General features: G+C 58.0%; 2 protein-coding genes across 4 annotated transcripts in view; both read right to left on the reverse strand.

Annotated features, from left to right (window-relative positions):
• Window positions 1-16,969, reverse strand: part of LOC140470119 (histone-lysine N-methyltransferase SETDB1-like) — a 556,598-nt gene that overhangs the window by 418,705 nt on the left and 120,924 nt on the right. The window lies entirely within an intron of this gene.
• LOC140470160 (uncharacterized) lies at window positions 249-15,621 on the reverse strand. Of its 2 annotated transcripts, XM_072566585.1 has the most exons (7): window positions 15,340-15,621; window positions 8,698-8,873; window positions 7,051-7,210; window positions 4,457-4,655; window positions 3,828-3,924; window positions 3,068-3,241; window positions 249-740 (listed from the first exon to the last, which is right to left on the reverse strand). In XM_072566585.1, the coding sequence occupies exons 4-7, from the start codon at window positions 4,630-4,632 to the stop codon at window positions 609-611; spliced, it is 579 nt and encodes a 192-aa protein (XP_072422686.1). In that variant the 5' UTR covers window positions 4,633-4,655; window positions 7,051-7,210; window positions 8,698-8,873; window positions 15,340-15,621; the 3' UTR covers window positions 249-608. The 2 variants fall into 2 exon arrangements, with proteins under 2 accessions (XP_072422686.1, XP_072422685.1); XM_072566584.1 differs by lacking the exon at window positions 249-740 and having other exon boundaries at window positions 3,069-3,241.

Here is a 16,969-nt window from a genome sequence, read left to right on the forward strand (position 1 = left end):
AGAGAGAGAGAGACTGTGGAGGGTGGGTGAGATCAGCAACACATGTACATGTAATCGCTTGACATGCCAACGCACAACCCCCCCCCACCCACCCACCCACCCCCACACACACACACACACACACCCACCCACCCCCCCACCCACCCACCCACCCACCCACCCACCCACCCCCACACACCCACCCCCACACACCCACCCACCCCCACACACACACACACACACACACACACCCCCCAAGAGTGAGAGACAGCGCGCATGCGATCAAACACAGTTACCACATCCCAGGAGTGTTTCATAGGGGACAGTGTAGAGAGAGCTTTACTCTGTATCTAACCCCCTGTCCCTGGGAGTGGGGGGGACAGTGTAGAGGGAGCTTTACTCTGTATCTAACCCCCTGTCCCTGGGGGTGGGGGGGACAGTGTAGAGGGAGCTTTACTCTGTATCTAACCCCCTGTCCCTGGGAGTGGGGGGGACAGTGTAGAGGGAGCTTTACTCTGTATCTAACCCCCTGTCCCTGGGAGTGCTGGGAAAAGTGTAGAGAGGGCTTTACGCTGTACCTCACCCCCTGTCCCTGGGGGTGAGGAGACAGTGTAGAGGGAGCTGGTCACTCACAATCGTCTGGAAGGAGGTCCGATCCCGACAGGAGGGATTCCGGGTCTCCCGTTCGGACATCTCCGAATCCGGAGTCCGGCTCCGCTACTTTCAGCCGTCCACCCCGGGCCCTGGTCCCTGAGGATCCTCCCTGTTCAAGAGAGAGAGGGAGAGAGAGAGAGAGGGGGGAGAGAGGGAGGGAGAGAGAGGGAGAGAGACACAGAGAGAGAGGGGAGAGAGAGACAGACAGACAGACAGAGAGAGACATAAAATGAGTGAGCCAGACAGAGCGAAACAGAACGTGCGAGACTGGAGTTTCTACATTCTCTCTCTCTCTTTCCCCCCCCCCCCACCTACCTCATGTCTGTGTAGGTTTCCTCCCGCATTCCAAACATGTACCGGTTAGGGTGGATTGGCCCGTGCTAAATTGTCCCCGTAGTGCCCAGGGATGTGCAGGTTAGGGTGGATTGGCCCGTGCTAAATTGTCCCCGTAGTGCCCAGGGATGTGCAGGTTAGGGTGGATTGGCCCGTGCTAAATTGTCCCCGTAGTGCCCAGGGATGTGCAGGTTAGGGTGGATTGGCCCGTGCTAAATTGTCCCCGTAGTGCCCAGCGATGTACAGGTTAGGGTGGATTGGCCCGTGCTAAATTGTCCCCGTAGTGCCCAGCGATGTACAGGTTAGGGTGGATCGGCCCGTGCTAAATTGTCCCCGTAGTGCCCAGGGATGTGCAGGTTAGGGTGGATTGGCTGTGCTGAATTGTCCCCGTAGTGCCCAGGGATGTACAGGTTAGGGTGGATTGGCCGTGCTAAATTGTCCCCGTAGTGCCCAGCGATGTACAGGTTAGGGTGGATCGGCCCGTGCTAAATTGTCCCCGTAGTGCCCAGGGATGTGCAGGTTAGGGTGGATTGGCTGTGCTAAATTGTCCCCGTAGTGCCCAGGGATGTACAGGTTAGGGTGGATCGGCCCGTGCTAAATTGTCCCCGTAGTGCCCAGGGATGTACAGGTTAGGGTGGATCGGCCCGTGCTAAATTGTCCCCGTAGTGCCCAGGGATGTGCAGGTTAGGGTGGATCGGCTGTGCTAAATTGACCCATAGTGCCCAGGGATGTACAGGTTAGGGTGGATCGGCCCGTGCTAAATTGTCCCATAGTGCCCAGGGATGTACAGGTTAGGGTGGATCGGCCCGTGCTAAATTGTCCCCGTAGTGCCCAGGGATGTACAGGTTAGGGTGGATTGGCCCGTGCTAAATTGTCCCCGTAGTGCCCAGGGATGTGCAGGTTAGGGTGGATTGGCCCGTGCTAAATTGTCCCCGTAGTGCCCAGGGATGTACAAGTTAGGGTGGATTGGCCGTGCTAAATTGTCCCCGTAGTGCCCAGGGATGTACAGGTTAGGGGTGGATTGGCCCGTGCTAAATTGTCCCCGTAGTGCCCAGGGTTGTACAGGTTAGGGTGGATTGGCCCGTGCTAAATTGTCCCCGTAGTGCCCAGGGATGTGCAGGTTAGGGTGGATTGGCCGTGCTAAATTGTCCCTGTCGTGCCCAGGGATGTGCAGGTTAGGGTGGATTGGCCTGTGCTAAATTGTCCCGTAGTGCCCAGGGATGTACAGGTTAGGGTGGATTGGCCCGTGCTAAATTGTCCCCATAGTGCCCAGGGATGTACAGGTTAGGGTGGATTGGCCCGTGCTAAATTGTCCCCATAGTGCCCAGGGATGTACAGGTTAGGGTGGATTGGCCGTGCTAAATTGTCCCCATAGTGCCCAGGGATGTGGGGGTTAGGGTGGATTGGCCCGTGCTAAATTGTCCCATAGTGCCCAGGGATGTACAGGTTAGGGTGGATTGGCCATGCTAAATTGTCCCCGTAGTGCCCAGGGATGTGCAGGTTAGGGTGGATTGGCCCGTGCTAAATTGTGCCTGTAGTGCCCAGGGATGTACAGGTTAGGGTGGATTGGCCCGTGCTAAATTGTCCCTGTAGTGCCCAGGGATGTGGGGGTTAGGGTGGATTGGCCCGTGCTAAATTGTCCCTGTAGTGCCCAGGGATGTGGGGGTTAGGGTGGATTGGCCTGTGCTAAATTGTGCCTGTAGTGCCCAGGGATGTACAGGTTAGGGGGGATTGGCCCGTGCTAAATTGTCCCTGTAGTCCCCAGGGATGTACAGGTTAGGGGGGATTGGCCCGGCTAAATTGTCCCTGTAGTGCCCAGGGATGTGCAGGTTAGGGTGGATTGGCCCGTGCTAAATTGACCCCGTAGTGCCCAGGGATGTACAGGTTAGGGTGGATTGGTTCGGGGTAAATTGACTGAGTGGCCCATTCTGCAGCTTCGAGTGGGAGGATACTGGATCCCCATGAGCCAGGAGTGGTCGAGTGGTGACAACTCTGTTATTCGCCCTGGGGGTGCATCATGACACCAATGTGTGAGGGAAACAGCAGAGCGTGGTGCCCCCCCAATCACCCGCCTCCCAAACCCTCCGATTCGCTGCCCTCACCCCGCCTCCTCGATGGTGCTCTGCAGGTGGCACTGCGACACTTTTAGGCAGCGCAGGAGCTCGCGGTTCTGCCTGGCCACGTCCTGGTAGGTGGCAGCAGAGTAAACAAGCAGCAGTGTCCCAACGATGGCCACCAGCTTCCGCAGCAGCCAGACCAGAGCGTAAACCCGCTCCTGTACGGAGAGAGAGGGGGCGGGGTCAGTAATCAGCCCAGAGGGTAAACCCGCTCCTGTTTGGAGAGAGAGAGGGCGGGGGTCAGTAATCAGCCCAGAGGGTAAACCCGCTCCTGTACGGAGAGAGAGAGGGCGGGGTCAGTAATCAGCCCAGAGGGTAAACCCGCTCCTGTACAGAGAGAGAGGGCGAGGTCAGTAACCAGCCGAGCCCAGAGCGTAAACCTGCTCCTGTACGGAGAGAGAGAGAGAGAGAGGGCGGGGTAAGTAATCAGCCCAGAGCATAAACCCGCTCCTGTACGGAGAGAGAGAGAGACTCTCAGTAATCAGCCCCGAGAGACAGAGAGTACGGGCTGAAAAACAGCAGCAATTAGTCAACCCCTTTCACTGTTCTCTGACAGCGAATGAGGGTGTGTAATTAACCAGGACATCACCCCCCCCTGGGGGCCAGAGGAGGGGGGGGGGTATTCACGAGGATACTGCCCCCGGGGGCCAGAGGGAGAATTTACTAGGATGTCGCCCCATGGAAGCTGGAGACCACTCTCGGTGGGTGGAGGGATGAAACGGTGGGGGGGGCCCTGGGAGTTACCGTGTACTGCAGGCCTGTCTCCTGAGGCCCCTGTTCACTCGCATAGAGACCCCTCTCCACGTAGACACTGAGCGAGAGCAGCAGGAACAACGTCAACCTGAACAACATTGAGAAAGGTTCGTCAGACACACACGTTGGACAGCTCACTCACTGCTACCAAATCCCACCCTACCCAGATCAAAACGGACCGTAAAGCTCCCTCTACACTGTCCCAACTCCCAGGGACAGAGGGTTAGATACAGAGTAAAGCTCCCTCTACACTGTCCCCCCCAACTCCCAGGAACAGAGGGTTAGATACAGAGTAAAGCTCCCTCTACACTGTCCCCCCCACTCCCAGGGACAGAGGGTTAGATACAGAGTAAAGCTCCCCTCTACACTGTCCCCCCCACTCTCAGGGACAGGGGGTTAGATACAGAGTAAAGCTCCCTCTACACTGTCCCAACTCCCAGGGACAGGGGGTTAGATACAGAGTAAAGCTCCCTCCACACTGTCCCCCCACTCTCAGGGACAGGGGGTTAGATACAGAGTAAAGCTCCCTCTACACCGTCCCTCAGAGCCAGCCGGGGGGGCTGAGGTGGTAGTGATCTGGCTCCCTCCCTCCCCCCCCGGTGGGTGTACGCGGTAGTGACCTTGCGGAGGAGGTGCGCTGGGTACAGGTGGTCAGGAACGCCGACAGGAACGCCGCCAGGTAGTAGGCGAGGGTGTGGACGGTGCCCGTCTCCAACAGGAGGAACTGCTGGAGGTAGGCGAGGCGTCGGAACACTTCGGCAAACAGCCGCTGCTGCTCCCGGGTGGAGTCCTGCATCTCCCGGAATACTCGCTGCACCCCTGTCGGCAACAAGCTGCAGTTAGCTAGTGGTCAGAAACCTCCCCCCGGGCCAAGACACCCTCGAGGGGGGAGAGGGAGAGAGAGAGAGAGAGAGAGAGAGAGAGAGAGAGACGGGGGGGGGGTCGCGCAGAGAGAGAGAGACGGGGGGGGGGGGGTCGCGCAGAGAGAGAGAGACGGGGGGGGGTCGCGCAGAGAGAGAGAGAGACGGGGGGGGTCGCGCAGAGAGAGAGAGACGGGGGGGGGTCGCGCAGAGAGAGAGAGACGGGGGGGTCGCGCAGAGAGAGAGAGACGGGGGGGGTCGCGCAGAGAGAGAGAGACGGGGGGGGTCGCGCAGAGAGAGAGAGAGAGACGGGGGGGGTCACGCAGAGAGAGAGAGAGACGGGGGGATCACGCAGAGAGAGAGAGAGACGGGGGGGGGGGTCGCGCAGAGAGAGAGAGAGACGGGGGGGGGGGTCGCGCAGAGAGAGAGAGAGACGGGGGGGGGTCGCGCAGAGAGAGAGAGAGAGACGGGGGGGGGTCGCGCAGAGAGAGAGAGACGGGGGGCGGTCGCGCAGAGAGAGAGAGACGGGGGGGGGTCGCGCAGAGAGAGAGAGAGACGGGGGGGGTCGCGCAGAGAGAGAGAGAGAGACGGGGGGGGTCGCGCAGAGAGAGAGAGAGAGACGGGGGGGGTCGCGCAGAGAGAGAGAGACGGGGGGGTCGCGCAGAGAGAGAGAGACGGGGGGGGGGTCGCGCAGAGAGAGAGAGAGACGGGGGGGGGTCGCGCAGAGAGAGAGAGACGGGGGGGGGTCGCGCAGAGAGAGAGAGACGGGGGGGGGGTCGCGCAGAGAGAGAGAGACGGGGGGGGGTCGCGCAGAGAGAGAGAGACGGGGGGCGTCGCGCAGAGAGAGAGAGACGGGGGGGGCACGCAGAGAGAGACGGGGGGGGGGTCGCGCAGAGAGAGACGGGGGGGGGTCGCGCAGAGAGAGACGGGGGGGGGTCGCGCAGAGAGAGAGAGACGGGGGGGGGTCGCGCAGAGAGAGAGAGACGGGGGGGGTCGCGCAGAGAGAGAGAGACGGGGGGGGGGGTCGCGCAGAGAGAGAGAGACGGGGGGGGGGTCGCGCAGAGAGAGAGAGACGGGGGGGGGGTCGCGCAGAGAGAGAGAGACGGGGGGGGGCACGCAGAGAGAGACGGGGGGGGGTCGCGCAGAGAGAGAGAGACGAGGGGGGGCACGCAGAGAGAGACGGGGGGGGGGTCGCGCAGAGAGAGAGAGACGGGGGGGGGCACGCAGAGAGAGAGAGAGAGACGGGGGGGGGTCGCGCAGAGAGAGAGAGACGGGGGGGGTCGCGCAGAGAGAGAGAGACGGGGGGGGTCGCGCAGAGAGAGAGAGACGGGGGGGGTCGCGCAGAGAGAGAGAGACGGGGGGGGGGTCGCGCAGAGAGAGAGAGACGGGGGGGGGGCACGCAGAGAGAGAGAGACGGGGGGGGCACGCAGAGAGAGACGGGGGGGGGGGTCGCGCAGAGAGAGAGAGACGGGGGGGGGTCGCGCAGAGAGAGAGAGACGGGGGGGGGGCACGCAGAGAGAGAGAGACGGGGGGGGGTCGCGCAGAGAGAGACGGGGGGGGCACGCAGAGAGAGACGGGGGGGGGGGGGTCGCGCAGAGAGAGAGAGACGGGGGGGGGTCGCGCAGAGAGAGAGAGAGACGGGGGGGGTCGCGCAGAGAGAGAGAGACGGGGGGGGGTCGCGCAGAGAGAGACGGGGGGGGCACGCAGAGAGAGACGGGGGGGGGTCGCGCAGAGAGAGAGAGACGGGGGGGGTCGCGCAGAGAGAGAGAGACGGGGGGGGGTCGCGCAGAGAGAGAGAGACGGGGGGGGCACGCAGAGAGAGAGAGACGGGGGGCACGCAGAGAGAGACGGGGGGGGGGGGGTCGCGCAGAGAGAGACGGGGGGGGGTCGCGCAGAGAGAGAGAGACGGGGGGGGGTCGCGCAGAGAGAGACGGGGGGGGGGGTCGCGCAGAGAGAGACGGGGGGGGGGGGTCGCGCAGAGAGAGAGAGACGGGGGGGGGGCCACGCAGAGAGAGACAGGGGGGGGTCGCGCAGAGAGAGACGGGGGGGGGGGTCGCGCAGAGAGAGACGGGGGGGGGGGGGGCACGCAGAGAGAGACGGGGGGGGGGGGGCACGCAGAGAGAGACGGGGGGGGGGGGGGGGGGGTGTTACATACATGACCAGAGCGTGAGAGAGTTGTTAATTGTGTCGGGAATGGAGGGGGGCTGTGGGGGGGGGTCACAGAGCGCACGCAACCGTGTCAGACACAGGAAGGGGACAGAGGGGCCGAATGGCCTCCCGCTGCCCGTGGGCCATCCTGGCCGGGACACGGAGCCAGCCGGGTCGGGGGGGGGGAGGGGGGGAGGAGGACTGACCTTGCGTGGAATCCCTGCAGCGTGGCCTTCAGCGCCTCCCCATGGCGCAGTACCTGGTCCTGGGCCCTCAGGGTGACGTTCTGGGCGGCCATGATGTCAGTGGCCCAGGCGGTCAGCTGCCTCCAGCTGGCGGGACACGCTCTCCGAGGTGACCCGCAGTCTGAAATCAAGACCGCTCGGTGAGTGGGGAGGGGGACCGCAGCGGGCATTGCTCCTGGTGCGAGCGCGGCAAGTGGTGGGGCTGCGGGCACAGTGGAGGGTGGGGGGGGGGCGCACGTGCCCAGGCTGGGCAGGGACCGCCGTGGTCCCGTGTCCGAAGAAGCGGCGCTTATGGCACAGCGGCACCGTTCAGCGGCGCAGGTCAGTGACGCCAGACTGTTGGATAGGGAGTGGAGCTTGTGGGGTAGAGTGGGAGATGAGGGGTGGAGGAGAGGGGGAGAGATTTACCAGGATGTTACCCTTTGGGGAGGGGGAGAGATTTACCAGGATATTACCCTTTGGGGGGCTGGGAGAGATTTACCAGGATGTTACCCTTTGGGAACTGGGAGAGATTTACCAGGATGTTACCCTTTGGGGGCTGGGAGAGATTTACCAGGATGTTACCCTTTGGGGGCTGGGAGAGATTTACCAGGATGTTACCCTTTGGGGGCTGGGAGAGATTTACCAGGATGTTACCCTTTGGGGACTGGGAGAGATTTACCAGGATGTTACCCTTTGGGGACTGGGAGAGATTTACCAGGATGTTACCCTTTGGGGACTGGGAGAGATTTACCAGGATGTTACCCTTTCGGACTGGGAGAGATTTACCAGGATGTTACCCTTTGGGGGCTGGGAGAGATTTACCAGGATGTTACCCTTTCGGACTGGGAGAGATTTACCAGGATGTTACCCTTTGGGGACTGGGAGAGATTTACCAGGATGTTACCCTTTGGGGACTGGGAGAGATTTACCAGGATGTTACCCTTTGGGGACTGGGAGAGATTTACCAGGATGTTACCCTTTGGGGACTGGGAGAGATTTACCAGGATGTTACCCTTTGGGGCCTGGGAGAGATTTACCAGGATGTTACCCCTTTGGGGACTGGGAGAGATTTACCAGGATGTTACCCTTTGGGGACTGGGAGAGATTTACCAGGATGTTACCCTTTGGGGACTGGGAGAGATTTACCAGGATGTTACCCTTTGGAGATTTACCAGGATGTTATCCTTTGGGGGTTGGGAGAGATTTACCAGGATGTTACTCTTTGGGGGACTGGGAGAGAGTCAGTGATGAAGAGAGATTTGGACAGACTGGGGTAATTTACCTTGGAGCGGTGAGAGATTGAGATGGAAGGGAACGATGAGGGACATAGAGAAGGGAGACAGGAAGGAATTGTACCTCCTTTAGTGGAGGGATTGATGACTGGAGTGAGGGTTGGAGGGAAGGGGCAGGAGCTTTGGAGGGAGGGGGGTGAGGATGCGTTCACCTGAGGGTCAGTGGGGGGGGGGGGGGGGGGGGGAATCTGGACCCTGTTGCCCTTGAGGGTGGGGAGACTCAGAAACAGAAGGAGGGTTTCAAATGGGCGTTTGGAGAGAGAGCATGGGAACAGTGAGTGGGCAGTGCTGGTCAGAAGCAACGGCGATGGGCTGAAGGGACTCCGTCCCGTACCTCGTGATGGTCTCCTCCATTTGCTGGTGCCACACTTGGTTTTGTAGGTAGTAACAGATGCTGTGGGGCGTGTGTGAAAAACTCCGTGTACACCAGGAATGAGACAGAGTCCAGACTCCGGACGCAGGACTGAACACCGGCACCCTTCTGGGCAAGTCGGGAAGGATTTTCCAGAACTGCGGGACACAAAGGAGTGGGAAAATAAACCCCATTTCCCACCCGGATCGACACAGTCAGAGGATAGTTTTTAGAATTTACAGTCCCCACTGAGTGAAAACAGGCCCTTCAGCCCGAACAAGGTCCACCCAGACCCCCTGAAGACTAGCCCATCCAGACCCATTTCCATCCCCCTCCCCCCCCGCCCGAACACTCAACATTTACCCTAACCCGCACATCCCTGGGCACTACAGGGACAATTTAGCACGGGCCAATCCACCCTAACCTGTACATCCCTGGGCACTACAGGGACAATTTAGCACGGGCCAATCCACCCTAACCTGTACATCCCCTGGGCACTACGGGGACAATTTAGCACGGGCCAATCCACCCTAACCCCCACATCCCTGGGCACTACGGGGACAATTTAGCACGGCCAATCCACCCTAACCTGCACATCCCTGGGCACTACGGGGACAATTTAGCCACGGCAATCACCACCCTAACCTGCACATCCCTGGGCACTACGGGGACAATTTAGCACGGCCAATCCACCCCTAACCTGTACATCCCTGGGCACTACGGGGACAATTTAGCACGGGCCAATCCACCCTAACCTGCACATCCCTGGGCACTACGGGGACAATTTAGCACGGGCCAATCCACCCTAACCTGCACATCCCTGGGCACTATGGGACAATTTAGCACGGGCCAATCCACCCTAACCTGTACATCCCTGGGCACTACGGGGACAATTTAGCACGGGCCAATCCACCCTAACCTGCACATCCTGGGCACTACGGGGACAATTTAGCACGGGCCAATCCACCCCTAACCCGCACATCCCTGGGCACTACAGGGGACAATTTAGCACGGGCCAATCCACCCTAACCTGCACATCCCTGGGGCACTACGGGGACAATTTAGCACGGGCCAATCCCACCCTAACCTGTACATCCCTGGGCACTATGGGACAATTTAGCACGGGCCAATCCACCCTAACCTGCACATCCCTGGGCACTATGGGACAATTTAGCACGGGCCAATCCACCCTAACCTGTACATCCCTGGGCACCTATGGGACAATTTAGCACGGCCAATCCACCCTAACCTGCACATCCCTGGGCACTACGGGGACAATTTAGCACGGCCAATCCACCCTAACCTGTACATCCCTGGGCACTACGGGGACAATTTAGCACGGGCCAATCCACCCCTAACCCCCCACATCCCTGGGCACTACGGGGACAATTTAGCACGGCCAATCCACCCTAACCTGCACATCCCTGGGCACTACGGGGACAATTTAGCACGGGCCAATCCACCCTAACCTGCACATCCCTGGGCACTACGGGACAATTTAGCACGGGCCAATCCACCCTAACCTGTACATCCCTGGGCACTACGGGGACAATTTAGCACGGGCCAATCCACCCTAACCTGCACATCTTTGGACTGTGGGAGGAAACCTAACGCAGACACGCGGCAGCTGTGGGGGGTGAGGGGGGGAAGGAGGAGAGAGAGAATGTGCAAACTCCACACAGTCACCAGAAGGAGGAATCGAACCCGGGTCCCTGGCACAGTGAGGCAGCGGTGCTTAACTACTGTGCCACCCTACCCCCCCTTCCAGAAAGTCAGGGCCTGTTTCATAGGATCTCTTCATGCCCCCATACAACCCACGCCTCTCTGATCCCAGTTCAGGTTTATTCTTTACAATTTACAGCATCCGAATGGGTCAGTATGGACTTGTTGGGCCAAATGGCCTGTATTCATACCGTAGGGAATCTAATCTAATCGCTGAAACCCTGCCCAATAATCGACAACCATCCAGAGCTTTAACATCGAGAGAGAATCTAACCATCGTCCCCCTTGATGTTCAATGGCGTTACCATCACTGAATCCCCCTCCCCCACTATCAACATCCTGGGGGTTACCGTCTCCAACAAGAGAGAGAGAATCTAACCATCGCCCCCTTGATGTTCAATGGCGTTACCATCACTGAATCCCCCCCCCCACCACTATGAACATCCTGGGGGTTACCGTCTCCAACCAGAGAGAGAGAATCTAAACCATCGCCCCCTTGATGTTCAATGCTTTACCATCACTGAATCCCCCCCCCCCCCCACTATGAACATCCTGGGGGTTACCGTCTCCAACCAGAGAGAGAGAATCTAACCATCGTCCCCTTGATGTTCAATGACGTTACCGTCACTGAATCCCCCTCCCCCCACTATCAACATCCTGGGGGGTTACCGTCTCCAACAAGAGAGAGAGAATCTAACCATCGCCCCCTTGATGTTCAATGGCGTTACCATCACTGAATCCCCTTCCCCCCACTATCAACATCCTGGGGGTTACCGTCTCCAACAAGAGAGAGAGAATCTAACCATCGCCCCCTTGATGTTCAATGGACGTTACCATCACTGAATCCCCCCCCCCCCCCCCCCCCCACTATGAACATCCTGGGGGTTACGTCTCCAACCAGAGAGAGAGAATCTAACCATCGCCCCCTTGATGTTCAATGACGTTACCATCACTGAATCCCCCTCCCCCACTATCAACCTCCTGGGGATTCCCGTTGAGCAGAAACTGACCCAGACCCAGCCCCATATCAATACAACGGCTCCGAGAGCAGGTCAGAGGCTGGGGAATCCTGCAGCGAGTAACTCCCCTCCTGACTCTCTCTTCTCCCCCCCCCCCCCAACCCCCCCCACCCCCAAAGCCCTGTCCCACCATCAACAAGGCCCGAGTCAGGGAGGGGGAGGGAATGCTCCCAACTTGCCCTGGCTGTGGTTAGCTCCAACAACACTCGAGAAGCTCGACACCGTCCGGGACAAAACAGCCCCCCCTCCATCACTCCCCCACCCACGATCAACACACTAACCCCCACCTTCAACACTCCCTCCCACCCCCCCGTGGTAGCTGGGGTCATTAGGAATGCCTGGCTGAGCTCCAACACTCCCTCCCTCCACCCCCGAGGTAGCTGGGCTCATTAGGAATGCCCGGCTGAGCTCCAACGCTCCCACCCCTGAGATAGCTGGGCTCCAACACTCCCCTACCTCCACCCCCGAGATAGCTCAGCTCTTTAGGAATGCCCGGCTGAGCTCCAACACTCCCTCCCCTCCAGAGGGGCAGCAGTGTGTGTACCCTCGACAGGACACTACAGCGACCGTCCTCCGACAGAACCTTCCAAATCCTGCTCCCACTTACCCCACCTCCCCCTGAAGGACTAAGGGGGCAGCAGATGCTTGTTGGGGGATTTAGCGGGGGGTGGAAATCAATCCTTGCAAGGTCTCCTTCCAAACACCATCCCGACTGGAAACGATAATTGGCTGTTCCTTCACCTCCAATCATTGAAGATTATCCCCAGTGAGAAACCTTTAATACAGTCATTGGATGTTGCCATTAGTCATTGGGTCCTTGAGAAGTTGACGATGAATGCAGCCGGTTCCTTAAACAGCCAGGAACTCCTAACTCTTGCAGCGTTAGAGTTGATGAAATTTGGACTAAGCAGAAGAAGCGCTAAATGGATACTTTTCGTCTGTCTTTTTCCAGTGGGAATACTCTGTTGTCGGGTGAGAATACAGAGATACGGGATCCTCGACAAGATGGGATTGAGGTTCACAAGGAGGAGGTGTTAGCAATTCTAGAGAGTGTGAAAATAGATAAGTCCCCTGGACCAGATGGGATTTATCCGAGGATTCTCTGGGAAGCAGGGAGGAGATTGCCGAGCCTTTGGCTTTGATCTTGATGTCCTCATTGTCTACAGGAATAGTGCCAGAAGACTGGAGGATAGCAAATGTCCCTCATTCAAGAAGGGGAGTAGAGACAACCCTGGGAATTATAGACCAGTGAGCCTTACTTTCAGTTGTGGGTAAAGTGTTGGGAAAGGCTATAAGAGAGAGGATTTATAATCATCGAGAGAGGAATAAGTTGATGAGGGATAGTCAACACAGTTTTGTGAAGGGTAGGTTGTGCCTCACTAACCTCATTGAGTTCTTTGAGAAGGTGACCAACCAGGTAGATGAGGGTAAAGCAGTTGATGTGGTGTATATGGATCTCAGTAAGGTGTTTGATAAGGTTCCCCGCGGTAGGCTACTGCACCAAATATGGAGGTATGGGATTGTGGGTGATTTAGCGGTTGGGATCAGAAATTGCTAGCTGAAAGAAGACAGAGGGTGGTGGTTGATGGGAAATGTTCGTCCTGGAGTTCATATTCTAGTGGGTACCACAGGGTCTGTTCTGGGACCACTGCTGTTTGTCATTTTTATAAATGACCTGGATGAGGTGTGTGGAAGGATGGGTTAGTTTAGTAAATTTGGGGATGACACTAAGGTCGGTGGAGTTGTGGATAGTGCGGAAGGATGTTGTAGGTTACAGAGGGACAGAGATAAGCTGCAGAGCTGGGCTGGGAGGTGGCAGATGGAGTTTAATGTGGAAAAGTGTGAGGTGATTCACTTTGGAAGGAGTAACAGGAATGCAGAGTACTGGGCTCATGGTAAGATTCTCGGTAGTGTCGATGAGCAGAGAGATCTCGGTGCCCATGTCCATAGATCCCTGAAAGTTGCCACCCAGGTCGATAGGATTGTTAAGAAGGTGTACGGTGTGTTAGCGTTTATTGGGAGAGGGATTGAGTTTCGGGGCCACGGGCTCATGCTGCAGCTGTACAAAACTCTGGTGCGGCCGCACTTGGGGAGGATTGTGTACAGGTCTGGTCACCACATTATAGGAAGGATGTGGAAACTTTGGAAAGGGTTCAGAGGGGATTTCCCGGGATGTTGCCTGGTTATGGAGGGAAGGTCTTATGGGGAAAGGCTGAGGGACTTGAGGCTATTTCCGTTCGAGAGAAGGAGGCTGAGAGGTGACTTAACTGAGAGGTATAAGATAATCCGAGGGTTCGATAGGGTGGACAGGGAGAGGTCTTTTCCCTCGGATGGTGATGGCTAGCACCAGGGGACACAGCTTTAAATTGAGGGGGTGATAGATACAGGACAGATGGCAGAGGGAGTTTCTTTCCTCAGAGAGTAGGAGGGGGGCGTGGAACGCACTGTCTGTAACAGGAGTAGACTCACCAACTTTAGGGGGCATTTAAATGGGCATTGGGTAGGCACATGGAGGAGAATGGAATAGGGTAGGAGAGAGGGGCTTCAGATTGGTTCCACAGCTCAGCACAACATGGAGGGGCCGAAGGGCCTGTACTGCACTGGAATGGTCGATGTTCTATCCTACTCTCAGCTCCCTTCCCCCCCCCCAGCTCCACCCCCTCCCCCCTCAGCACACAAGCCTCATGCCTGAAGAAGGGCTGATGCCCAAAACATCGACTCTCCTGCTCCTCGGATGCTGCCTGACCTGCTGTGTTTTTCCAGCACCATTCTCTCCGACTCTGATCCTCAGTCCTCACTTTCTCCTCGTTTTTAGGAGGTGGTCAGGTTGTGTGGGATCTTGCTGTGTGGCAATTTACTACGGCTTCGTCCCCAGGCCAAAGCAAAACCAAAACACAACAGTGTTTGGGGTGCGTGCCAACAAAGGAAAAGCCTCCCTCCCCAATCGCAGAGTGGTCAACAGTCCGAGAGAGGCTGGCGAAATTGCAAATGGAAACCTGAGGGGACACAGCAGACCTCTACACAGAGATGACTGCTCACCGCTGCAGAGCTAACAACATGAAACAGCAGCTTAACTCACCGCAGACACTGGCTTCCTGTTTATGTTTCACCTCCTAAGCTCAGCATCCTGTGCTGCAGAAGTGTTTTTTAAAGACTAGGTACAGAATACAGCTCCCTCGACACCATCCCCCCCCCTCCCCCACAGGGACAGGGGGGTTAGATACAGGGTAAAGCTTCCTCTACACTGTCCCCTACTCCCAGGGACAGGGGGTTAGATACAGGGTAAAGCTCCCTCTACACTGTCCCCCCACTCCCAGGGACGGGGGTTAGATACAGGGTAAAGCTCCCTCTACACTGTCCCCCCACTCCCAGGGACTAGGGGTTAGATACAGGGTAAAGCTCCCTCTACACTGTCCCCCCACTCCCAGGGACAGGGGGTGAGATACAGAGTAAAGCTCCCTCTACACTGTCCCCCCACTCCCAGGGACTAGGGGTTAGATACAGGGTAAAGCTCCCTCTACACTGCCCCCCCACTCCCAGGGACAGGGGGTGAGATACAGAGTAAAGCTTCCTCTACACTGTCCCCCCACTCCCAGGGACAGGGGGTGAGATACAGGGTAAAGCTTCCTCTACACTGTCCCCCCACTTCCAGGGACAGGGGGTGAGATACAGGGTAAAGCTCCCTCTACACTGTCCCCCCACTCCCAGGGACAGGGGGTGAGATACAGGGTAAAGCTCCCTCTACACTGTCCCCCACTCCCAGGGACAGGGGGTTAGATACAGGGTAAAGCTCCCTCTACACTGTCCCCCCACTCCCAGGGACGGGGGGGTGAGATACAGGGTAAAGCTCCCTCTACACTGCCCTGGTCATAATGCCCCTCACCTCTCCAGGTGACAGCGGGTGAACTCCAACGCGATGTGGTTGTGCTGCTCCTGCCCCAGCTCCTGGCAGCTCCCCTCAGCCAGACCCAGGGCTCTCCTCCAGCACTGCCCGGTCCCGGGCTGGAGGGAGAGCTCCTGCACCCTCCCCAACTCCCTACGGCCCTGCTCCAGGAGCTGGGGCTGAGCCCGGGGCAGCGGGAACTGCCCGAGGGCCGGGGCTAGGAGCAGCAGGAGCGCGAAAGGCCGCATGGCTTTGGGGGGGTCAGCTGTCCCTGAGCTTCCGCCTGGGCGTCAATTTCAAATCACCCGCCCCGCCCCCAAATTGTATCAGAATTCTACACAATCCCCGCCCCCAAATTGTATCAGAATTCTACACAATCCCCGCCCCCAAATGTATCAGAATTCTAAACAATCCCCGCCCCCAAATTGTATCAGAATTCTACACAATCCCCGCCCCCAAATGTATCAGAATTCTACACAATCCCCGCCCCCAATTTGTATCAGAATTCCAAAACACCCCGCCCCCAAATTGTATCAGAAATCCACAAAACCCCGCCTCCAAATTGTGTCGGAATTCCAATCCCCGCCCCCAAATGTATTTGAATGCAATCACCCCAAAAGTATCGAACTCCAAAACCCATCCGCCAAACTGTACCAGAGCAGGAGAGTCTGTTTCTGAAAACTCTCCCATGGAGATTTTTAAATTCACCAAATCACTCTGGGAAGAAATCAGGCCATTCAGCCCCTCGAGTCGCGAACACTCCTTCGCAAAACAGACCACCCTGCATTTCAAACAGACAATCCACCCTAACCTGCACATCCCTGGGCACTACGGGGACAATTTAGCACGGGTCAATCCACCCTAACCTGTACATCCCTGGGCACTACGGGGACAATTTAGCACGGGCCAATCCACCCTAACCTGCACATCCCTGGGCACTACGGGACAATTTAGCACGGGCCAATCCACCCTAACCTGTACATCCCTGGGCACTACGGGAACAATTTAGCACGGGCCAATCCACCCTAACCTGTACATCCCTGGGCACTACGGGGACAATTTAGCACGGGCCAATCCACCCTAACCTGCACATCCCTGGGCACTACGGGACAATTTAGCACGGGCCAATCCACCGTAACCTGTACATCCCTGGACACTACGGGGACAATTTAGCACGGGCCAATCCACCCTAACCTGCACATCCCTGGGCACTATGGGACAATTTAGCACGGGCCAATCCACCCTAACCTGCACATCCCTGGGCACTACGGGGACAATTTAGCACGGGCCAATCCACCCTAACCTGCACATCCCTGGGCACTACGGGGCAATTTAGCACGGCCAATCCACCCTAACCTGCACATCCCTGGGCACTACGGGAACAATTTAGCACGGCCAATCCACCCTAACCTGTACATCCCTGGGCACTACGGGGACAATTTAGCACGGGCCAATCCACCCTAACCTGTACATCCCTGGGCACTAGGGGGACAATTTAGCACGGGCCAATCCACCCTAACCTGCACATCCCTGGGCACTACGGGGACAATTTAGCACGGCCTATCCACCCTAACATGTACATCCCTGGGCACTACGGGGACAATTTAGCACGGCCAATCCACCCTAACCT

This window comes from Chiloscyllium punctatum, chromosome 50 (genome assembly GCF_047496795.1).
Source record: "Chiloscyllium punctatum isolate Juve2018m chromosome 50, sChiPun1.3, whole genome shotgun sequence".
NCBI classification, from domain to species: domain Eukaryota; kingdom Metazoa; phylum Chordata; class Chondrichthyes; order Orectolobiformes; family Hemiscylliidae; genus Chiloscyllium; species Chiloscyllium punctatum.